Source organism: Sapajus apella, unplaced genomic scaffold (assembly GCF_009761245.1).
Source record: "Sapajus apella isolate SASKATOON/1434 unplaced genomic scaffold, GSC_monkey_1.0 scaffold85, whole genome shotgun sequence".
Taxonomy (NCBI): Eukaryota; Metazoa; Chordata; class Mammalia; order Primates; family Cebidae; genus Sapajus; species Sapajus apella.
The window spans coordinates 4,614,992-4,638,528 of record NW_022437025.1 but is presented as its reverse complement, the minus strand read 5'-3'; the positions used below and the strand labels follow the sequence as shown (position 1 = coordinate 4,638,528).

Below are 23,537 nucleotides of genomic sequence, written 5' to 3'. Positions count from 1 at the left end.
CTGGTTTGGCTTATTTTTGCAAAAACAAAAAACAAAAAATTCCCCTAAATGCTGCATTCACCAGCACGTTAGAGCCACACTCCTACCTGAGGGCAAGGCGCAGCCGCCTGCTACTAAATGCACTGCTAAGTCTGAGGCTCACTCTTTCCTGAAACGGAAAGAGCTTTCCTAATCCCCACCTAAACTGAATTTGTAATAACTAGTTTCCTCAATCAGTGAGTAAAGGGCTGAAATGTCATTTTTGAGCATCCAGTTTTCCCTGTCCTGTGCCTTCCCTGGGATGAAGACAGTCCAAGGCAGCCCCTGTGTATTGGGAGGAAGAGCCCAGAGAATTAGGCGGAGAAGAAAGCACAAAGCAGAACGTTTCTGCTAAAGCAGAAATGTCGGCTGGTCACAGCACCTGGCATGGACACAGCATGCCCTGCGCACAGGTACGCAGGGGATACTGGAAGGGCCGGTCCCCACCATCAGGGCCCGTATTTGTCTCAGTGAGCAGAGATCATGACACTGCTCTCCAGCCTGGGTGACAAAGCGAGACTCCATCTCAAGACTTTTCTCCTGCACACGGCCTGGTGTGGCCTCCTCTGCCAGCCTCCAGGTCAGGTGACAAGGCCAAGAATGTCTCCCGGCAAAGGGGCCCTTCCCCCAGGTGAGGAGGCTGACTTCAGTGCCGCCTGCCCTCCAAGGCCCAGGCTTCGGCACCAGCTGGCCCTTCCATGGAGCAACCCCCTGACTCCCCAGCCCCTGCCACCCTGACTGCCATCTCAGCCTACATGCCACCTCCCCTTGAGAGCTTTCCCTGATGCTTCCCTAATCCGGGCGTTCACAGCCCCATTTCCACACTGTCTGGCGATTACTTGGGTGTATTCTTCCCCACTCGACGGCCAGCCTCTCAAGTGCAGGGCCTGGCACCTGGGCCACTTCAGGGAGCACCAGGTGCAGGGATCTCTCTGGACAGCAGGTCATGCCTCAGCATCTGGCCCCAGAATGTGGGTGAAACGATCATTTCGCTGATCACAATTATTAACATGCCCGGTAGTCTGAGTAGCACTCTTAAGTGTACATCAGAGATCGAGACAGCTCTGTGTTTTCAAAAATAAAAGTCACCAGGTATCAACGTCACAATTGTCAATTGCGGGCTCACTGTAGTCATAACGAGTATTCCTGGGTTTGTGACCTGTGACTCGTCCTCACACCTGCGGAATCCAGGCGCCTCTGCTTCACAGTGACCTCCTCTAACAGCAGGAGTTTGGTGGCAGCCACAGGGGATGGGAAGCAACCCTGCAGGTCACACAGACCCTGCTGTCCACACGGCATGCCCACATGTGAATCATGAGAATGCTGCTGGGACAGTTTATAAGGCGCCGGGCTTGAGCCCTCCACAGTGGCAGTGGCCACGCCTCCACAGCTTGTTCCATAGCTCGTCACACACCACTTGTGGCAGTGCTACGGGAAAACTGTTACTCATTTACCGTAAGAGGCACAGAGAGGCGGAAGAGCTTGAGCAAGGTCACACAGCGGCAGGTGTTGGAGCTGCGGTGAATGCAGAGCTGGCAGGTGGTGGAGCTGCAGTGAAGAAGACCTTAAGTCGTGCCTTGCAGGCTCTCAACCCACAGCGTGGCTGTCCCCAAGTCCTGGCGCGGATCCTAGGCCCGGGGTGTGGACCCCTTCACGTGCTCCCCTCTACAGCTGGACTGTTTGTCCCCTTCAAAACTCATGTTGAAATCTAATCGCTAGAGCGGCAGTGTTGAGAGCTGGGCCATTAAGAGGGAGTGGACCGTGAAGGCCATGTCCTCAGGATGGACGGATCCATTCATGGACTAATAGGTCACCGTGGGAGCGGGATTCGTGGCTCGGAAGAGAGGAAAGGCCTGAGCCAGCCAGCACACTCCGCCCCTCGTCACGGGGTGCCCTGGGTCCTCTCGAGACTCTGCAGAAAGTTCCCACCAGCCACAGGATGTGCCCCCTCCACCCCGGACTTCGCAGCCTCCGTCACTGTAGGAAATCGATCCTTTTCTCTATAAATCACCCAGGAGTTTCAGGCATTCTGTTACACGTCACGGGAATGGACTAACACACACTGCACCCTCATGTCCTGAACGAACAACATGGAGGATGCTGGTGAACTGATCCAAGCCAAGGAAGTCGGACACAAGAGAACAGGCCCAGGTTTACGAAGTTCAGAACCAGGCAAAGCGATCTACGTGGCTAGAGTGCCTTGGGGACTCACAGGGGAGCCTGGGGCACTGGGCCTGTTCTCTTTCTTGACTTGGCACCGGTTACATGTGTGCAGTTTGTAAAGATGTGTCAAGATGCACAGGTATAACGCATGCACCCCTCTGGGTGTATTACAAGCCAACAAAGTGGTTTTCCCACTAAATAGACCAAAGACCTAAACACAAGAGCTAAAACTGAAAACTGATTAGAAGGAAACGTGCTGTTAGGAGGACAGGTGCAGTGGCTCATGCCTGAAAATCCCAGTGCTTTCAGAGGCCGAGACAAGAGGATCACTTGAGGCCAGTTCAGGACCAGCCTGGGCAACATGGTGAGACCCAGTCTCTACAAAAAAATTTAAAAATAGCCAGGCGTGATGGCTCGTGCCTGTAGTCCCAGCTACTCAGGCGGCTGAGGCGGGAGGATCCTTTGAGCCCGGGAGTTCTAAGTTACTGTGAGCTCTGATCATGCCACTGCACTCCAGACTCGGTGACACAGTGAAACCCAGACTCTTAAAGAAATATTTTAAAAAGGTAGGCAAAGGACTCCAATAGACACTTCTTCAATGAAAATATAGAAATGGCCAGCTGGTACATGAAAAGGGGCTCAACATCACTGTCATTGAGAAAATGCAAATCAAAACCACAGGAGACATCTCCTCATACCCATGAGGGTAGCTACAGTAATAACATCACAAAAAAGAAAATAAAAGGTGTCAGTGAGGATGTCAAGAGACAGGACCCTCCTGCACTGCTGATGGGGACACAGCGGTGCAGCTACTGTGGAAAACGGTTTGTTGGTGAAGAAGTTAAACACAGAATTACCAGGTGCCAGAAATTTCACTTCTTGGCATTTAAGGAAAACAAAGAGAAAATGAATGGAGAAATGAAAACTTGGTCGGGCGCGGTGGCTCACGCCTGTAACCCCAGCACTTTGGAGGCTGAGGTAGGCAGATCACCTGAGGTCAGGAGTTCAAGACCAGCCTGGCCAACATGGCGAAACCCAGACTCTACTAAAAATATAAAAATTAGCCGGGCATGGTGGCGGGTACCTGTAGTCCCAGCCACTTGGGAGGCTGAGGCAGGAGAATCGCTTGAACCTGGGAGGTGGAGGTTGCAGTGAAATGAGATCACACCATTGCACTCCAGGGTGACAGAGCAAGACTCTGTCTAAAAAAAAAAAAGAAAGAAAGAAAACAGGTCCACACAAAAACCTGTACGTGATGTTCAGCAGCATTCTACATAAAACCAAAGGGCAGGAACAGCCCCAGCGTCCACCATGGAAGAAGAAATTGTGGTGTATCCACGTCAGGGAGTGTTATTCAGCCACAGACAGGAATGAAAGTGCTGATCCTGCTACAACATGGATGAGCTCTGAAAACGTGCACAGTGAAGGAAGCCAGACTCGAAGCCACGGGGTAGAGGATTCCTTCTCTCCGGAACATCCAGAGCAGTGATTCCATGGAGACAGAAGCAGGTGAACGGCTGCTGGGGACTGGAGGAGGAGGGAATGAGGAGTGACTACCTATGGGGGTGAGGTTTCCTCTCAGTATGACAAGAAAGTTCCGGAATTAGAGAGAACTGGAAGCTGCGCAATATTATGAATGCACCAAATGCCACTGAACATTTTCAATGGTGATTGTATGTTACGTGAATGTCAATTTTTTTTTGTTCTTTGTTTTTTTTTTTGAGATGGTGTCTCGCTCTGTTGCCCAGGCTGAAGTGCAATGGTGAGGTCTCAGCTCACTGCAGCCTCCAACTCCCGGGTTCAAGAGATTCTCCTGCCTCAGCCCCCTGAGTAGCTGGGATTACAGGTGCACACCCCCACACCCGGCTAATTTTTGTATTCTTAGTAGAGATGGGGTTTCACCATGTTGGCCAGGCTGGTCTCCAACTCTTGACCTCATGATCCGCCCACCTCAGCCTCCCAAAGTGCTGGGATTACAGTAGCCACTGCCCCTGGCCCTCAATTTTTTAAAGAAGAGCTGATCCCCAAATGGCCAACTTTTAAATTACCAGCCACATAGCAAGCATTGTGTCAGGTGCTCTGCCCTCAAGTTCATCCTCACGGCAGCCCCTTGGGGTGGGCACTATGGTTTATCCTTGTTTTCCAGAGCAGGAGGTCAAGGTTCAGGGAGGCAAGGAGGCCTACCCAAGGCAATATCATTGAGAGAATGAGGAGCTAGGATCCAAAGCAGGTGGGCTGCATGCTGCCTCCGGGGAAGATGCCATGGGCCCTGGGGACAATCAGGGACATTTGTGGCTAAGCCCCTGCAGGTCCTGAGCCTCAGAGCATAGAATTTCCCACATCCTCGGCTCACCAGTTCCCTGTCAACAGCCCTCCTCCCACACCCAATGCACAGACAGAGGATGAGGAAGGGAGCCAGAGCTCCTGGAACGCTGTGGGCAGAGACGGAAGCCTTCCACGCTCTACATGCTGTACACGCCACGGCCCGGCCCGTGGCACAGAGGAGCAGCCGGGGTCCCAGAAGCCGCATAGCGGAGTCAGAGCCGAGTCTGAGCCAGGGCCAGCTCTGCACCTTTCCCAGTGACGGCACAGGTGTGTGGCCGGGGCAGCCGGCACTCTCACTCGCAGTTGGGGCCCCTCATAAAGTATGAGAGGCAACAGCCACACCACATTACAAGGATGCTCCATGTTCTGGAACCATCCAGAACCATCCTGTGGTGGAGAGGCAGGGCTGGAGTACATCAGGAGGCTGTCAAGCAGACACAGGAAATGTGCCTGCAGGTGCTCAGGCCTGTCCCAGGCTGGTGGCCAAAGCCATGGAGGTGACAGGTTCCAGCCCTCGATTCTCCCTTCCTGGCTGTGTGACTCAGGCTGTGTCACGTGCTGGGATTCAGTGTCCCGGTGTGTAAGACGGAGAGGACTGTCCCTCCCTCTCAGGTAGTATAACCGGGCTCTGTGATTCCAGAGGACATTCAGCCGGAAGGTACCGGCATGGCACAGGTCACCCCATCCCTACCCTATACTTCCTGCTGGGAACCGATGGGTCACAGGTGGTCATGGATGGACTGATGGAGTCGGAAATTAGTGTCCTCATTCCTGTTATCACTGCCGCCGTCACTCCCATTCTCTCACAGTGACCGGGGCGTCCCAGTCATCGGCACACGGGCAACATCCTCCCAGTTGCCGCCCGGGGAGCGCCGGAACCCTCCAGTGGGTGCAGGGCTCCCCAGGCAGGCAGAAGTCCCACCCTCCCGCGTGGGGCCCAAGATGGCTCGGATTTCAAAATATACCAGCAGCCACAAATAAGTAGTACATGGTTCTAGGAGGACGCCTTGTGCCTTCTGCGGGGTGGCTGTCATCTTTAATGAGGCAGAACAAGGTGCCGGGGAGGCGCACCCACAGCCAGTGGTGGCTCAGGGTGACCACAGGTCCTCAGCCAGTGCTGCGTCAGAGGGCATCGGTTTAAGGGACACCCCACTGTGACGCGCAGAGCAGGGCCAGCAGGACGGAGGTGCCCCCACACTGCCCCGCCTCCAGAAACTCCTCCTCTCCAGCATAGGCCAGCTCGCAGCCACCTCTCTGGGCTTCTGGAGAATGGATTAGCCCCTCTGCCATGAGCCCCTCACAGCTGAGGCAGGCGGCCTCTTTCCTCCCTGAATCCAACCACAGAATCCGGGTGCAAAGGCCTCCTCTGCCCACTGGAGAGTGGCCACACTTCCCCTGGCTCCATCCCCACCGGCTCCAGGCTCCAGCTCCCAGCTGAGGGCAGGGGCTGGGCCCGCGAGCTGCGCCTCCCTAGAGCAGGCAGCTCCCGGCAGCTGCTCCTCCCACAGCCACTGGCCCAGTTCAGAGCTCTAGTTTCCTTTTCAAACTTCCAGAACTGAGTCTAGACCTTACCATGATGCACGGACAATGTGAAATTTATAGAGAAACAAATGAAAGCCTTGAGCAGGGATCCCCCTGGGGGTGTTCGGTGGCCAGGACAGACTCCCCAGAATCCCCAGGGGCCATTGCATCCCAGAAAGAAGGGCCCCACTCTGAGCAATGCCCAGCAAGTCCTCGCGATCAGGGGCCCTCCCCAGACCTTCCCTGCCCCTCGGAACACAGCTCCTCATGGCCCCCGCCTGTCCAGCATACTCACTCCCGGCCCCCGCCTGTCCTGCACACTCACTCCCGGCCCCTGCTCCCTCTTCCTCTCTACCCAGCTCCCTTTAGGGCATGAGCCTCAGGAGAGCTTGGCCTACCAGCCTCCGTCTCTGCTGTACCCCGGCGTCCCCTCCAGCAGTGGCACCGGCAGAGCAGCTGTCCAATAGGGACGTTCTGAACAAGGGAACACGGTGCCCAGACCAGCCCGAGTGGCCCTAGAGGGCCAGAGGGTTCTAAGTTTGGGAAAGGCTCTGTCAGGACCCCACCTGCGGATGTTCACACACGCTGCAGTGGGTCCAGGCTTGGAGGGTCCTGCCACAAAGACAGTGAGGAGCGCACTACCTGGGGACCAGAGGACGCAATGGGGGACACGACAGCCAGCATGGACGGAAAGGACCAGGGGCTCTGCTGTGCCGCCGGCATGAGGCGAGGCAGGAACACAGCAATCCGGCGAAGGGCGTGTGCGTGTACGTGTCTGCGTGTCTCCATGATTTTCCTATGTGTCTGTGTGGGTGTCTTTCTGTGTGTCTGTGTGTATTGTGTGTGCATTGTCTGTGCTGTCTTGGTTGTCTGTGTGTGTGTCTGTGTGTCACTGTGTGTTGCTACGTGTAGTCTCTGTGTCCGTGTGTCCACGTGTTGTCTGTGTCTGTGTCCATGTGTTCTGTGTCTGTGTGCTCTGAGTGTCCACGCATGTTGTGTGTCCCTCTGTGTGCTTCTGTGTGTCTGTGTTGGCTGTGTCATCTGTGTGTTTATTTTCATGTGGGTTGTTTGTGTGTATCTAAGTGTGTTGTCTGCATGTCTTATATGTACATGTGATCTGTGTGTCCTTCTGTGTGTTGTGCCTATGTGTCTATGTGCTGTGTGTCTACATACGTATCTGTGTATCTGAGTGTGTCTGTGTCATGTGTCTTTCTGTATGTTTGTGTGTCTGTGTGCTTGCGTATGTCTCTGTGTGTTGTGTGGCCTGTGTGTCTCATGTGTGTGACTGTGTCTGTTTCTTCCTGTGTCTGTGTGTCCACGTTTTGTGCATGTATGTGTATATCTATCTCTGTGTGTCTGTGTGTGGTGTGTGGGTTGTGCATGTGTGTGTATATCTCTGTGTGTCTACATGTCTGTGTATGTGTGTATCTGCACGTGTGCAAAATCTAAAAGGATGACTTCTAGGTGCCAGCAGCAGTTAGGCATGGGGGTGATGTTATAAATGCTTTGGCTTATTTTAAGAGAAACAGGTATCCTTCTGAGCAAGAGAAGTTGGGGGCCTGAGAAGTCACTGAGGCCTCTGCCCTTCAGAAACACTGTATTTATTTGGAAACATGGTTTGTTTTCCAAATAATGAGAGTCGTCCGTGCTTACTGCCCCAAGACAGGAGGAGGCAAAGAACACATGTCCTGTAGTTGCAAGAAAGATGTTTAGCTGGTTCCTGATGGACGGCAGAGAGAGCCCAGGCACTCCCTTTCCTGCAGCCTACCCTGGGGCAGGGACTCTGTCACCTGTATTTCCGTGAACCCAGCACCTAGCCCAGGGTGGAATGCATGATGAGGCCAGGAAGGGTCTAGAAGGGAGTGGAGAAGGAAAGAGAGGAGGGGTGGAGGGAGGGGAGATGGATGGGAGGAGTAGAGGGAGGAGGAATTGATTTGATCCCAGGGGGATGCTGGGCTTCTCGTTACCGTGGAGACAGACCCTGCATGGGCTGCACCAGCCATGTGGGGCCCCAGACCACGGCGCTGGTGAGGTTAACAGAGGGTGGGGCCGGAAAGAAGCACTCCCACTCCCGCCCACCTCTGCAGGGAGGTGCTGACAGGGCGAGGGAGGGATGGAGTTCCTGGAAGGCTGGGCTCCGAGCACACAGCTGTGACTTCCCCTCATCCACACCTCCTCCCTTTATGTAGCCCGGTCTAGAGGCTGGTCACAATGCTGTCCCCATGGATTCGTCAGCCGAGTCCCCGCTCCCTCTGTGGGGGTGGTGCCATCCGTCCCCAGGAGCCGGCTCTGCCGCAGTTGCTGCGAGGCGCCACCCACCTCTGCTGCCACAGCCCAGTGCCTCCCCCATCCACAGCCAGCCAGCCCTGCCCAGGAGGGGGCACAGATGTCGGCCCCTCCCATGCCCCCACAGGACCCCAGCAAGGAGCCGGCTCATCAGGACAGACACCCAGAGAAGGGTGGGCCGCATGAGGGTGCTGCACGTTTAGGAGAAACTGAGGGAGAGATGGGAAGGGAACACCCCACTGCCACCACCCAATGCACATTTCGCGGGCACTGCGGGTGCCAGCACTTAGGATGGCACCATGCCCGCCTGCCACATGCAGACACAGCACAGGCGAGAGCTTGGCTGGTGGTGGGAGCCTGGGATGCCCTGGGCTTGGGGCCCGCAGACGGAGGCCACGGTCACTGCCCAGCACCTTAGGGGCAAAATGGGGGGTGGGGGAACAGATGGCTCTGAGGCCTCACGCCTCACTGCTCTGTCCCCAAAAACCCACCCACCTGCAGCCTCGCCTGGCCCCTGCGAGCCCCCATCAGCCCCCGGGAGGTGTGGGCCAGGCTTCCTACCTGCGAGGTGTCTGGGCACCAGAGTCCAGTCTGACGGCCCTGCTTGAGTGCCCTGCTCCCTGGAACGTATGCCTGCGAGGGGGATGCCCTCGCCTTCAGCCCTTGGTCTGTCACCTGCTCCTGCTCTGCCCCGGGGGGTCCACTGTCACCCGGCTGGGCGCCGGCACGCTGGGCTGAGCATCGGGCAGTGCCACCGCGGCAGCGGCAGCTCCCCTTCTGTGGAGACAGGCTCGTCCCCGCCCGCAGCTCCCACCTTGCACCCGGGGAGGATGCTCAGAGCTGTGCAGAGCCCGCCGACTCAGCCTCGCTGCCACAGACTCGCCTCCCCGGCAGAGGCGAAAACAAAAGCATTAATCTTCCCCGGGAGGCCCTTTCTCCTCCACAGCAGATGAGGAGGAAAAAACCCAGACCTGCTTTGCTCCTGTTCCTCGAATTGGGATGGCTCCTTCCTGATGAGCCAGGGTGCACCCCAGGTTCTGTATTTGGCATTAAATACCAGGGATGCTTACACTGCCGACATGGGACTCTTGCCTCCCAATCCAAGGGTGGGGGCACTGACTGCCCCATGAAGCCCACTTTGTTCAACCAGTGCGGAGCGTGCCTGAGAGGCAGAGCAGCCAGAGTTTGGGTGGGGTCTGCCTGGACCCCAGGCCAGGGCCTCTCTGGTGTGGGGGCTCCTGTACCAGCATCAGCAACAGCAGCACTGACTGCACCCAGGGTGCACCCCGGTTGAGGCCACCAGATGTTCCAATGTGGCTATGCTACTAAGTCAAAGATGCAAACCCACATCTGTGCCCTAGGAGAAGACAAAGGGCTGGGGCAGCCTGGGCAGCCTGGTCTCCAGCCTGGCTCTGCTACTGGCTCTCAGTGGCTGATGGCCGGGCACGTGGGCAGATCCAGCTGGATGCCCAGGTGAGTGGTGGGAGGCAGTGTGTGTGGTGGGGAGGGGGAATGCCGGCATTGATGTTGGCCTGGCTGAGCATCGGAGCCACATGCATGTAAGAGGAGCTGGGTCAGGGACAGTATCTGAGTGGGGAACGCAGGCCCTGCACTGCCCTGGGGAGGGAGGAAGGGAGGGGTTGGTAAGAGGAGGCTTAAAGGCCTTAGGGTTTCCTGCACACAAAGCCCCCAGATCTGCTGAAGAGTGGGGAGAATGCAGGTGGAAGGGCGCAGAGAAGGTCTCTGAGAGGCAGTGGGGCCGCTGTGAAGGGAGAGGGGAGGCTGAGGCTCTGCAGCGGGGCCTTCCATGCCAGGCTGCAGGCTGCAATTTTTTTTTTTTTTTTTGAGACGGAGTTTCGCTCTTGTTACCCAGGCTGGAGTGCAATGGCGCGATCTCGGCTCACTGCAACCTCCACCTCCTGGGTTCAAGCAATTCTCCTGCCTCAGCCTCCCGAGTAGCTGGGACTACAGGCGCATGCCACCATGCCCAGCTAATTTTTTATATTTTTAGTAGAGATGGGGTTTCACCATGTTGACCAGGATGGTCTCGATCTCTTGACCTCGTGATCCACCTGCCTCGGCCTCCCAAAGTGCTGGGATTATAGGTGTGAGCCACTGCACTCGGCCCAGGCTGAAATTTTTAACGCAAGAGACGGACACTATCTGACACGTCACTGGGGAGGAAGCCTTGGAAGGTGAGATAGGGAAGATGGGAGAAGACAGGGTCAAGCATGGCAGAGGGGGCGATGGCCAGAGGGGCTGGACCCTGGCACGGGCGTGGTGGGCAGGAAGCAGCAGGGCAGGGGAGCCAGTCAGGGTGGAAATGGGGCCCCGTAGAGTGAGCCTCCCAGGCCGTCCTTGCTGAGGTCTGGCTGCCGTCTCTTTGTCAAGTCGAAGACAAGGCCGTTGTGCGTGCAGGGAGTGCAGTCCGGGACGGTGTGGAAGGTCTGGGCCGCACTTTGCGGAGAATGGAAATGTGGCTTTGGACTGCCAGGCAAGGCATCAGGCTGGGCTCCGTCCTATCCTGCAGGCTCCTCCAGAGCCCTCACCTACTCCTACAGGGCAGGGTGTGCCAGGGAGGGCTGAGCAAGGGGAGGGGTGAGGGAGGGAGAGGCCACGGCCTGGGAGGAGGGGAGAGAGGAGAGGGCCAGGCAGGACGTCATCCCTGGGATGCAACATGGGCCTATGCCCAGAGGAGGTGGCTGTAAATATTAGGTATGATTGCCACCCAGGAAAACACTTACAGGACAGACAGAACATCTGCAATCTTATCCACCTGCACAAAAGGCATGAACACCCCCCCCACCCTCCAGATAAGCAGGCAACATTTACAACAGATAACTCAAATACAAGAACTGGGAATGGCTAAAAAGGCCAAAAAAGGCAGGCGTGGTGGCTCACGCCTGTAATCCCAGCACTTTGGGAGGCTGAGGCAGGTGGGTCACCTGAGGTCAGGAGTTTGAGACCAGCCTGGCCAACGTGGTGGCATTTCATCTTTACTAAAAATACAAAACTTAGGTGGTCATGGTGGCTCATGTCTGTCATCCCAGCTACTTGGGAGACTGAGGCAGGAGGATCGCTTGAACCTGGGAGGCAGACATTGCAGTGAGCTGAGATCCCAGCATTTCACTCCACCCTGGGTGACAAGAGCAAAACTCTGTCTCAAAAAAAAAAAAAAAAAAAAAAAAGAAAAGAAAAAAAAGATTCAGCCTCACTAGGGATTGAAGAAAGGCAAATTAAACCTAGATCCTGTGGAGTGCAGTGGCACACACCTGTAATCCCAGCACTTTGGGAGGCTGAGGTGGGAGGATCACTGGAAGCCAAGAGTTCCAGACCAGCTGGGGCAACACAGCAGGACCCGTGTCTCTAAGAACACTTTTAGAATGATCCAAGCATGGTATTGCGTGCCTGTAGTCCCAGCTACTTGGGAGCCTGGGGAAGTATTGCCTGAGCTTAAGAGGTTGGGGCTACAGAGAGTTATGACTGTGTCACACTGTGCTCCAGCCTGGGTGACAGAGCAAGACCCCATCTCTAAAAAAAAGAAACTTAAAGAACAAGGTCCCATGTTTCCACCTATCAAATTGGCAAAGGTTTAGATGAGAAATACTGTATCGTGTTGACAAGATTGTAAATTAGAATAATCTTTCTAGAAGGCAATTTATAGTAACCATCAAGAACACCAAAAATGTTCCTAGTTTTTGACTCGACTTCTACATTTCTGTGAATACATCTTAGGAGAAATTAGAAATGCAAACCAAGCATTGTTTTTAAAAAGGTATTCACTGCAATGTTGTTGATGGTGGCACAAAACTGGAGGGCAGCAAGGTGTCCAGCCGAGTACTTCTGAAACAGTCATGATGAAATATAAAGCAAGGGTAAGTAAAGCTTTTGTCCGAACGAACCTTGAAAACAGCAAGCTATGTGAAAGACAACGGTCAGGAGAGACCACATGTTTAGGATTCCATTTGTATGGAATGTCCAGAAGGGAGGTCCATGGAGACAGAAGGTAGAATAGTGGTTGCCAAGGGCTTGGGGGCACAGGGAGTGATGGCTAAAAGGCATGGGGTTCTTTCTAAGTGATGAAACTGTTCTGAACTTGACTATGGTGATGGCTGCAAATATCCGTGGAGATAAAGAAAACCATTCAACGGGCTGGGTACGGTGGCTTGCACCTGTAATCCCAGCACTTTGGGAAGCTAAGGCAGGTAGATTGCCTGAGTCCAGGAGTTCGAGACCAGCTCAGGTGACACAGTGAGACCCTGTCTCTACAAAAAATCCAAAAGTTAGCCAGGTGTGGTGGTGCACACCTGTAGTCCCAGCTACTCGGGAGGCTGAGGTGGGAGGATCACGTAAGCCTGGGAAGTGAGGCTGCAGTGAGCTGTGATGACACCACTGCACAACAGCTGGGCCAACAGAGTGAGACCCCTCCAAAAAAACAACAAAAAAGAAAACCGTTGAACTGTGCCCTTTAAATGGGCAAACTGCAAACTATATCTCAATGAAGCTATTTGAAAAGTCCCCACAATACACGCCCCCCTCCGAAAAGAAATGCTTATGAGGAGTTTGTAACAAGCTGGGAATCTGCTAAATAGGAAACACGCGTTGGGAAACACAGGGTGTTTGGGACACGACATGGCACAGATGGTTTGAGATCAACTGTGATTACACGGAAGAAAAATGAAAGCTGGCCAGAAAGTGAGGCTAACCACGGTCGCACAGCCGGAGATTTCCTTCTCTTCTTCGTACCTCTCGGGACGTTGCAAACTCCCTCCCGCCAATGAGAAGGGAGGCAGAGCCCTCCACAGAGGAGAACAGAGCTCTGTGCAGGGCCGGGCCCCTTCCCGTGGGGGCCCCCTTGAGTCTTCAGCCGGGGAAATGAGACACAGTGACTGGGACTGGGATGGGTGTGGCCAACCTGTCCCCCGAGGTGGAGGAGCTGGCCGGGGGTCTGAAAGAAGGCGGTCTGAGGCCACGTCCAGCCCTGCGCCGGCTGCCTTTTTCTTGCAAGGAGAGCAACTCCGGGCTAACTGTTCTACTCGCCTCCTCATTCTGAATGCTCTTGGGTGCTGGGTACCCGGCTGTGGAAGCTGGAGGGGGAAGCCTTGGGGATCCAAGGGTGTACCCCATTCCACGCTCTCCAGGCTGGCCTCTGCAGCAGCCAGAGCGGGCTCTCTAAATCTCCAGTGCGCCAGGCCTTCCCTGTGCCAAAGCCTTCCTCAGTGCCCTCCCTGCAGCCTCATGCCCAGCCCTGCCGTATCCTCCCAGCCAAACCCCCAGGGGCCAGCTCCTGTGTTCTCCAGAGGGGCTCCCATGCTGGGCACAGCCCCTCTCCATTCCCGAGACCCTCGTCACCTGTCGCTTCCCCCATGGACCATGGGCCAATCCAGGGACAGGGACTATCCACCTGCATGCCCATGAGCCAAGGAGGGACTGAGGGGTGGTGAGAGGGGTCTGTGAATACAGAGCGTGGGCTGCCAGGTTGGGGGCTCTGTGAACCTGGAGAGGGTGGGCTACAGGGTCGGGGGCTCTGTGAACCTGGAGAGGGTGGGCTGCAGGGTCGGGGGCTCTGTGAGCCTGGAGAGGGTGGGCTGTAGGGTCGGGGGCTCTGTGAACCTGGAGAGGGTGGGCTGCAGGGTTGGGGGGACAGACTGTGAATCCGGAGGGTGGGGTTTGGTCCTGGATGCCCCATGGGATTTGCCTTATTGAACAAAATGTAGTAAAGGGCATAACATGTCATTGTCACACAGGGAACACAACCATGTGACTACCTCCCAGACCAAGGAACACAATGCCATCAGCACTCCGGAAGCCCCCCCCACCCCGCATAACTGCTATGTGCACTGCCTGTGGGGTGACACCTGTACCTTCTGTGGGACTAGGTCCTGCTGGGGACTCCTTTCTAGCTTCTGTGCCTCTGTGTCCCAATCGAGACAGCAAAACGCCAGGCAAAAACATCTCAAAGCCCTTCCCACCTCTTCCAGGCTCTGAATTTGTCAAGTGGCACAGAAGAGAGCATCACAAGGCAGGCTTCCTGGAGACGGTGGCGCTGGGCAGACCCTGGACAGCCGACGAGGGCGTCCAGTGGCTGAGCTGGGAGGATGGAGGTGAAGCCTCAGCTAGACAGATTCTTGCACAAACACACACAAATCTCCCAGTCAACTCCCAGCGGGCAATTAGGCCTTAGCTCAGAGAGGGCAGGGGCCCGGCCCGCTGCGCTCACCTCCAGCACGCGCCCCGTGATGTATTTCTCACAGCTGTCACAGCGGATGCCAAACTTGGCGTGGTAGTCAGCTTCGCAGTAGGGCAGCCCGTCCCTGCAACGAGACAGGCAGTCAGCACGGGGTGGGGGGGGGTCACCCGGGGACCTCCGAGCGCTTGACCCTTGAGCTCTAACAGCCCTCACCAACAAGAGGGTCTGCCCTCAGAGTGGGGGAACGCCCACCTCCTCCTGCTCAGATAACAATGCCTCCAGCAGGCAGTGTCATTGTGCGCTCACAGGCACCAGCCCCACGAAAAATATGAGGACAATGGTCCCGTTTCACAGAGGGAGAAACTGAGGAGCAGAGGCCAGCCCACCTGCCCAGCAGGTGGCAGGGGCTGACAGCTGCAGCTTCCGGGAAACGAGAGCTGCTTCTGCAGACCTGACTCTTCTTTCTGGCTCCTTCCATCCAAAGTTCAACATCTGGGGCGCCTTAGAAAACTGTGAGCCAAAAAGGGGGGACAGCAAGGCTGCCCGCTTTGGGGATGGGGCTGGAGGATGATACAATGCCCAGGCAAGGGTGTAGGTTAGGATGAGACATCACTGTCCCCCGTGCACCCCGCCCTGCATCACAACCCCCAAATATGAGGGGTGACGAAGGCTGGCTCTGGCCACACGTGGAGGAGCCCGGCCTTCTGCAGTGCAGGAAAGAGCAGGAGGGCTGCACAGATGCGTCCGTCCCTCTCCCCACGCACACGCGCCGCGTGCCTGTTATGTGCCAGGCACATAGGACTCAGGGAATTCTGGTCGCATGCCGCCATCCTGGGCCTGCCCCTCGAGCAGTGGCTGCCTCGGACCTCCATAAATGAGCTGTAGGGAACAGCCGTCTGCAGGGTCATCCCTGGCACAGCTCCTGAGCTGACCTTCAAAACTGTTATCATGACTATTATGAGATCAACACGCCAGGGCGGATGTCCGCGTAGACGGGGAGGGATGGTCAGCAGTGATCACTGGTGTGGGGAGAGGCTGCTGAGTCGTGGTTAAGTGAACAGGCCTGCACTCAAATGCCACGTCCCAGCTGAGTGACCCTGGGCAAGTCGCTTAACCTCTCTCAGCCTCAGCTTCCCCATTGCAAAATGGGGAAAATAATAGTAAGGACTAATGAAGAGAATGGCAGTCACTCTCCAGGGGAGGTGCTTGCCAAAGTGGCTGGTGCCACCGGCATTACTAACCAGGGCTGTCCTCCCAGCCCCAGCTGCACCAGCAGGTGTGGGGGTGGCTGGCACAGAATAGGGTGCTGGCCACTCCAATGCACCCCCTTCCAGCATCGCTGAAGTTGCTGTAGTGTTCCAAATTTGGTTTGAGTTTTGACACAGCTGTGATAGAAGGGAGAATTTCTTTCTCGGGCTGTCATGGATTAGACCCCGGCTCACTTCCTTGTCCCCCAAGCTCTGACTGTTGCTAGGTCCCCAGGATGTGGGGTCATGAGTCCCAGGCCTGGGTGGCCCTCTCTGGCTGCAGCCTGGAAGTGGCCCACAGCTCAGATGAGCCATCACTCAGAGAGTAGCAGCCCTTCCTTCCACGTGAGAGGAAGACACAAAATGAGTCCTCAGGCTTACTTCCAAATGCCGCTGACCTCAGGGCTCCCGTAATAACCCACAAACGGGTGTATTTGCAGCAGACGGGAGGTTAAAGATAACATCTCCATGGTAACACCAACGCCCTCCTCGTCAATTCTGGGACAGCTCTGGAGGCTGCTAAGTAACATGCATGGTGTGGGTGAGCTGCCAATGCTGCGGGAGGGGCCTGCCGCCTGCATGGGGCTGGGCATTTTTGTTTTATATTAAAGTGCTGTGCACACCACACCGGGCAGTCCCTGGCTGACCGTGATACAGGTGGGAAACTCGTGCACCTCCCAGGCCCTCACCCTGGGGGCAAGCTCACCTTGGTTTGGGGTTTTACTTAAAAGGATGCATTGGAGATAATTGCAGATTCCCCAGCAGTTGTAAGAAACAATACTGAGAGATCCCAGGGACCCTTCACCCAGTCTCCCCCAGTGGTGACGCGGAATCAGTACACGCTGTCAGCCAGGAAGTGAACACGGGCAGCCTTCGGGCATCACTCAGGCTCCGTGTCACATGCACGCGATGTGCACGCTTATGGGCGTGTGTGCCTTGCTCTGTGCAGTCCCATCATAGGACGATTTTCATCTCGGTCAGTTACTGTGATGACTGTGCTCCCATTGTGCATTGAGAACAAACACAGTGTAGACAAAGGGGCCAGAAGACCCCCCAGCTTCCAGCAAGGGGCGCTCTGCACAGAGAAGTTGCCCTCTTCCGCTCATCCACCTGCATCGCCCCCCACCTGCACCATGCGGAACGCTTGCCTGTCTCAGGTCCCCGACCCCCGAGGGTTAAAACACGCCCCAGCTCCTGGCCCTGAGCTGCCTCCATTCAAGGCCATGATCTTCCCAGAAGGCTTCCCCAGTCCCCAAACCAGCCACCACCCCAGCTTGACTGCACATTTGTGGACATGTTTGGTGCCGGTGGCAGCCGCCCCAGGGGCCCCTGTGATCTGCTGAAGACAGAGTGCGTGGCTGTGGGGCCCCAGCCCCTCTCCTCGTCCCTGTGCTGGCCTCTGCTGACATTGCTTCACCTCCTGCAGGACATCCAGGAGCCAGAATGGGCAGCCGATCCCATGGGGATGGTGGAGGGGGACTCAGAGACGGGGCAGGAAGACACTTCCAAAACGCAGCCCTGGCAGTCTGCTTCTCCTCCACGAAAAGGGAGCTGGACGCCGCAAATGCCATTACAGAAGCCAGGGCTGGCCGGGAAGGGAGACTCAAGGCTGTCGGGACAAATTCGCTAGGTTCTGGGCCGCGCTTCTTACCCAGCGGCAGGACAGTCGTAGCTGCGTGAGAGACGCAGAGAGTGTGGCCCCGGGGACACGAGCAGAGCGAGGGACCCCGCAGAGTCGGGAAGCCTGAGCAGAGGTGCTCACTGGAGCCTTCCCACACTTACTTGCTGATGTACTCGGCATTCAGGAGCTTCCCACAGCTCTTGCACTTAAAACAGCCCAAGTGCCAGTGCTTGTCCAAGGCTACCAGGGCCTGGCCGTTCCTGATTTCTGTGCCGCAGCCCCCACAACCTGGAAGAAAGAGAACAGAACACAGACACCCCCACCATTGTGAGAGATGTCGGGCAGGCCCCTGCTCTGCAGATTCCATGAAGGGCCCTGGGGCAGCTGGGAGGGGAGGGACAGACCACAGCCACAGGGAGTATATGCCAGGTTGAACCCAAGTATGACTCAATGTGCCCACCAAAGGGAAATGGACCGGACGAGACAGGGCTGAGCCAGCTCCCAGCCCCCAACCCAGTCAGCCCTGGGGAGTCTCACACTGCACCCGGCCAGCCAAACCCAACTTCTCTCTTTCTGTCATCCCCACGGTGACTGGCACTCTCCACCCTGTGGCCACCAGCCTTGTGGGTCCCTGCCTGGCCTCCTGGTGCCCTCTCTGTCCCTCCCAGCCATGCCTGCTCTGCTTACTTGCCGCATGTCCCAGGCCTGGTCTTTCCGCTCAGGACCTCCAGGTTCTGGCCCTGCCCTGAGCAGTGGCCCACAGCCCCTCCACCTTATGAGCTGCCACACAGGGGGGCCACAGCCAGCATCAAGGGTGTGCTGCAGGCAGGGGGGTGCCCCTGGCCAAGTGGGTGGAGCAGGCTGGGGGGCTGGGGAGAGCCTGGGACATGGGCCTGCACACGGTGCGTGTGAGTGCGTCTGCATCTGTGTGCACGGCGTGTGACTGTAAGCATGCGGTTGCATCTTGAGGGAAAATGCGCATTTGTATGTCACCTGAGCCTTCCCGTGAACACGCGACGGCAGGGGTGGGAGTGGGAGGCGGAGTGGCAGAGATGCCCACGACAGCGTCCCCAGGAGAAAGGGCCTCTCACAAGGTGACCACCTGGTGACAACAGCAACAGCAACTGGGACAGAGCTGGGCCCACGGAGTCAACCACCAGGCGTGCATTGATGGATGGATGACACGCGCCCTCACTCCAGGGACCTGGCATAGCTGAATGTGTGTCAGTGTGTGTGTGACTGGGTGTGTCTCTGTGTTTGTGTCTGCATGTGTGAGTAGAGTGTGTCTGTGTGTTTGTGTGTGTGTCTGTGTGTGCTTAAGGGTATGGTTGTGTTGGGGGCATGACCAGGGCAGGGCCTCGAACCCCGTGATGGACAGGCAGGGAGAGGATGACTGACGAACACGGCCCTGCTGCCCGCAGGAGCCCCTGAGTAATTCACAGCCCAAGCAGGGACCCCTCGTGTCCCGACGCGCTGGGTACAAATCCTGCCCCTCACTACACGCTGGGTCACACTGAGTGTGTTCCTCCTGCGGGAGCCCCCATTTCCTAATCGTTGGGTGGGGAGATCACCTCCTCACTTGGTGCCTGCCCGGATCTGATGTTAATTTACACAGAAGACCTGGCCCAAAGCCCTGCATCCTGGGTGAACAGGGAGCACCGGTGAGGCCACACATGGGCCTGCTGTGTGGTAAGAGCTCAGCAGAGGCCGCTTTCCGGCATGGCTTCATGAGTTTCTTTGGCAGAGACCTGAGTCATATTGTTTTTAACAACTAAAACACCTAACACTCACAAAACTGTTGGTCAAGCTCAGGATTTCCTAAGTGACCACGCTGTGCATATTCACATGCTGCTTTGGAAAACTGCCAGAGAGCAGATTCAAACTCTGAGGGAAGTGGGGCTTCTTACTCATCTCAGGACCCTGGGTGCCTTGCTCAGGCTGTGGGCTTGAGAGACACTCGGGGAATGAATGAATGAATGAATGAATGAATGAATGCCAAAGTAAGGGGACACCTTCACCCTTCTCAGTCCAGGAGGCGACCCTCCCCCATCAACCACCTCCTTCCCCATGCTGCTTCCCATGTCTCTCAGAGGCAGACAACACATGGTCCTGGCTTTGCCTCTTGGCCCCCATTACCTAGCAGGTGATGAGGCCACATTCTGCAAAGCTCTGCATCAGTGGCTCTCAACTTGTGGCACTTTTGTCCAAGAGACAGTTGGCAATGTCTGGCACCCCTTTTGATTATCATAACTTGGAGGGGGTTCCAGTCATCTAATGGGTAGTGCCCCTTCCACGATAGCCACCTTCAGCAAAGGGCTTCTCGGGCTCCCATGGGAATGGTGCTGGAGCTGAGGTCCCCGGCTCCGAGCCTTTGCTGGCTTCTCTGCACGTCAAGGGAGCACAGCACACAGGACTGCGTGGTGGCCAGAGGATGGACAGCAGAGATCAGTGGTCAGATTCCCACCCTGCCCCCCACAGGCTGTGACCTGTGAAAGCCACTTCACCTCTCTGTGCCCCTGGAGTGAGAGCACGTGTGATCCGTGGATAAATGCACACGCAGGTGACCGGTGCAGTGGGCCCACCTCTGCGCTCACTGCCATGGCTGTTGCCAGGTGGCCCCCTCGCAGGAGGCCTACTCCCTCTGGATGCCGTTGTGGGCATCTCTAACACTCTGCCTCCTGACGTATTGGCTGGTGCCCTCCCTTGCCGAGGAGCTCCCTTCACCTTGAGCTCCAAGCTGCAGGGGGAGTGAACCTCACACCTGCCTCGGCCCCCTCATTCTCCCATCAGCATGTGGAGATGACAGCAAGGTGCAAAAGGAGTGCTGCCATGGAAACGGCATCCTCACGTTCTAAACACACCTGGAGCCCCACGTCGCTTTGCGGGTCTGCACATGGCAGCTCAGAGCCCTGTGTGACAGCCTGTGGACCAGAGCTGCCAGCGGCAGGACATCCCTAGCATGGCAGAAGGGGCCTCAGGACACCCCAACGTCAGCTGGCTACAGGCGCATGCACCTTGGCTGGCACTGCCCATCAGTGGCAACGGCATGACCCGCCGAGAACCATCCGCTTTCCTATTTCCCCCAGAATGCTCCCTCTTCCACAAGATGTGGTCTTGGTAGGGGTGGGGTGGGCCAGGACGTGCCAGGCAGCCTCCTGGAGCCTCAGCTGGGAGCTCAGGGGCTGTGGGTGCAGGGGCCAGACCCCCACTGCAGCACCCCAGGTCTAACCAGGAGTCAGAGGAGTAGGGGGGCGTCTCAGATTCTAAATTAAATCTGAGATTGGGTTTTGGAAACAAGGACTCTGACAGAGTTCCAAAACTTGAAAGTGATTGAAAATCCATGAACGTGCCTTGCAGTTTCATTTAGGGACCTGTACTGAGGAAGAAGAGCTGCTGGGAAAGATGAATCACGCTCAAGTTCAGCCCCAATGCACCGCAGTCAGGACTAGACAGGGACACAGACCTGCCACGGGCCAGCTGAGGGGCGGAGGCTCCTGGGAGGATCCTGGGTTTACCTCCTAGCCGCAGCCAGGGGTTCTCCTGTTTCCTACACAGCCAGGGGGTTTACCCCCCAGCCTCACCCCAAGCTCTCTTGTTTCCCAGGTAGCCAGCAAGGTGGGGGGGGCACCCACCCTCTTAGCACCACCCTTGCAGGAGCAGAGAACACAGGGATTCCACGTGCCACAGCCCAGGCGGTGAAGCCCCATTGCTGGAAGAGTGGAGGACCCCAAAGCCCCATCCTTGGGCCCGGGACCCTGGGGCTGCCCACGCCTCTTTCTGCCCCTTCATCCCTGACTCTGGTGGGGCCTCCCCAGGTCCAGAGGGTGGCCCTAAAGAGCCAGGGTCAGCCAGACCCAAGAAGTAGCTGTGGGGTCTTCTCAGCATGGACGGTGCTTGCCATCTCTTTTCTCCACACCAAGCCCATCTTTCCCAATGGCCAGCCTGCTGCCCACACCCCTGGCTGACCCACACCCACATGGACGGCCCAGAGAGGGGACACCGCTTGTGCCCAGCACACAGTGGGGAGTGCAGTGTCCACCCAGGGTGGCCGGGCTCAGAGCTGCTGCTGGGTCGGCATGGCACTCACACTCTGGGAGGGCTGTCCTGTGACAGGCTGGCGGCCAGCAATGGGTCAGGCCTGGACAGCTTGGGGCCTCAGGGGAAGGGGCAGAGCTTCAGGGACACAGGGGACCCCCCCAACGGGTGTGGCGGGGAAGATGAGGCATGCGGGGCTTTGGTTGCCCACTAAAGCATTTCTCGTTCCTGAGTGGCCTGCTTGGGGCAGCAGAGGGAAGCTCAGGGCCACGGGACTCAAGCTTGAGCTCTGCCTCACGAGCCAGCTACCCTCCCCTCCCCAGGGAAGGACAGCTGCACAGGCAGCCATGTGAGGCCCTACCCTACTGCCCCCTGGCCCAGAAAGCTGGCCAGGCAGATGGTGTTACTTCCTAAAATCTGGACTGACTTGGCTCTACCCTGCTCCACAACCATCTATGGCTCCTCATGGCCTCCAGATGTACGGAGCGCACCATGGCGTGGCTTTGGAGGAAGTTGCCACCTGGTTTTGGTGTCTTGGTGCCATTCCTGTTCCCTGCCTCCACGCTGCAGCCCCGCCCACTTACACGGGTCAGGTGGGTGCACCCAGCACATTTCACAGGTGTCAGTCTTTGCCTTCCCTTCTCACCTGCAGCATTCTCGCCCTTCCACACCCACCTGCTGGAATTCAGCCTGTCTCTCCAGTTTCAAAACCAAAGCTACCTCTTTGGATGGCAGTCAGGACTAGACAGGGACCACCGTCTGGTCCTAGCTGGACGAGCTCACTTGCTTTGGAGTTGAAAGGCCTCAGCCCACCCCTCGGCACTTCTGCTCCTGGATGGATGCTGGGCACCCAGAACACCCACCCTGCCAGATCCAGGGCACTGCTGCACCTCAGAAGAGCTCCTCCAGGCACAGCTGCTCGGAAACAAACGGAGGCTGCAGTGGAGGCCTACAGACATCCACACAGGAGCCAGAACCGCTGTTTCATGCTTTTGAGGCACAGACCGGGGAGGGGTCAGGTTACATTACTAGATGTCTAGGGGTCAGCGGAGCATTTTTTCTTTGAAAATGCAAATTTGATATTTTAATATAAATTTACATTTGGAGAGGGCAGAACCTTTCTGCCAAGTACATTGAAATGTTCAAAAAAAAATTCTCAGACAGTGATTATGTGGTCCATCCCCTCCCCCACCTTTTCTTCTGAGACAGTCTCACTCTGTTGCCCAGGCTGGAGCACAGTGGTGCAATCCCAGCTCACTGCAACCTCTGCCTCCCAAGTTTAAGCGATTCTCCTGCCTCAGTCTCCTGAGTAGCTGGGATTACAAGCGGGCACTACCATATCCGGGTAATTTTTGTATTTTTACTAGAGATGGGGTTTCACCATATTGGCCAGGCTGGTCTCAAACTTCTGGCCTCAAGTGATCCTCCTGCCTTGGCCTCCCAAATTGCTGGGATTACAGGTGTGAATCACTGAGCCCAGCCCATATTTCCCTTTTGAATTTGGCTCCCAGGAAGCTTTGGACAAACTTTTCAAAACTGATCTCCTTTTAAAATTTGCCATAGAGCTTTTGATGATGATCTGAATTTAATTATAATAGTACTACTGTTTCTGAAGCAAATTCTCAAAAATTCAATCAATCCAGGCCCCAGCTAGAGATACACTTTTGAACGGAGGACTCTCCTAGCAAACCCCAAAGCAGCACCCTCCCCCCTCGCCCACTGCTGCTGTGAACTTGCCTCCCGAGGGATGCGGGCTTTGCTTCATTTCACAGAGTCAAATTATAACCAGCCCACAGCCAACACTGCACTCCCGGGAGGCCGGAAGGGAATCGCCTCTGTGGAGATCTCAGCATGGCAGGCAAGGTAGGGGGAAGGAGGCGCTGGGCTCAGGAGGCGAAATTAATTGCAGACAGGAGGCTGACTCTGGAAATCAGTGGAAACCCCTCCTCTGTCTGGGGACACCTCAGCCACCACGGTGCTCAGAGCAGGCTTCTGCAGCAGGTGCCTGGCAGCGGCAGGTCCTGGCAGGCTGGGCTCCCCACCCAGGGCCTGTGTGCCATCTCATGCCCAGGCAGAGCCACCCCGGCTGGGAAGGGTGACCTGGCTGCCCCCTCCTTGCTGATACCTGGCC

The 23,537-nt window shown here is 56.5% G+C and overlaps 1 protein-coding gene across 36 annotated transcripts in view; it reads right to left on the bottom strand.

Annotated features, from left to right (window-relative positions):
* Positions 1 to 23,537, bottom strand: part of ABLIM2 (actin binding LIM protein family member 2) — a 183,463-nt gene that overhangs the window by 91,093 nt on the left and 68,833 nt on the right. For all 36 annotated transcript variants that reach the window (XR_004261560.1, XR_004261561.1, XM_032254094.1 and 33 more), the window contains exons 5-6: positions 17,533 to 17,659; positions 14,534 to 14,627 (exon numbers count right to left, since the gene is read on the bottom strand). Coding sequence is in view for 34 of the 36 variants with exons in the window: in XM_032254094.1 (XP_032109985.1) it covers positions 14,534 to 14,627; positions 17,533 to 17,659 (221 nt within the window). In the remaining 2 variants the exon portion in view is untranslated. The remainder of the gene's footprint in view (positions 1 to 14,533; positions 14,628 to 17,532; positions 17,660 to 23,537) is intronic.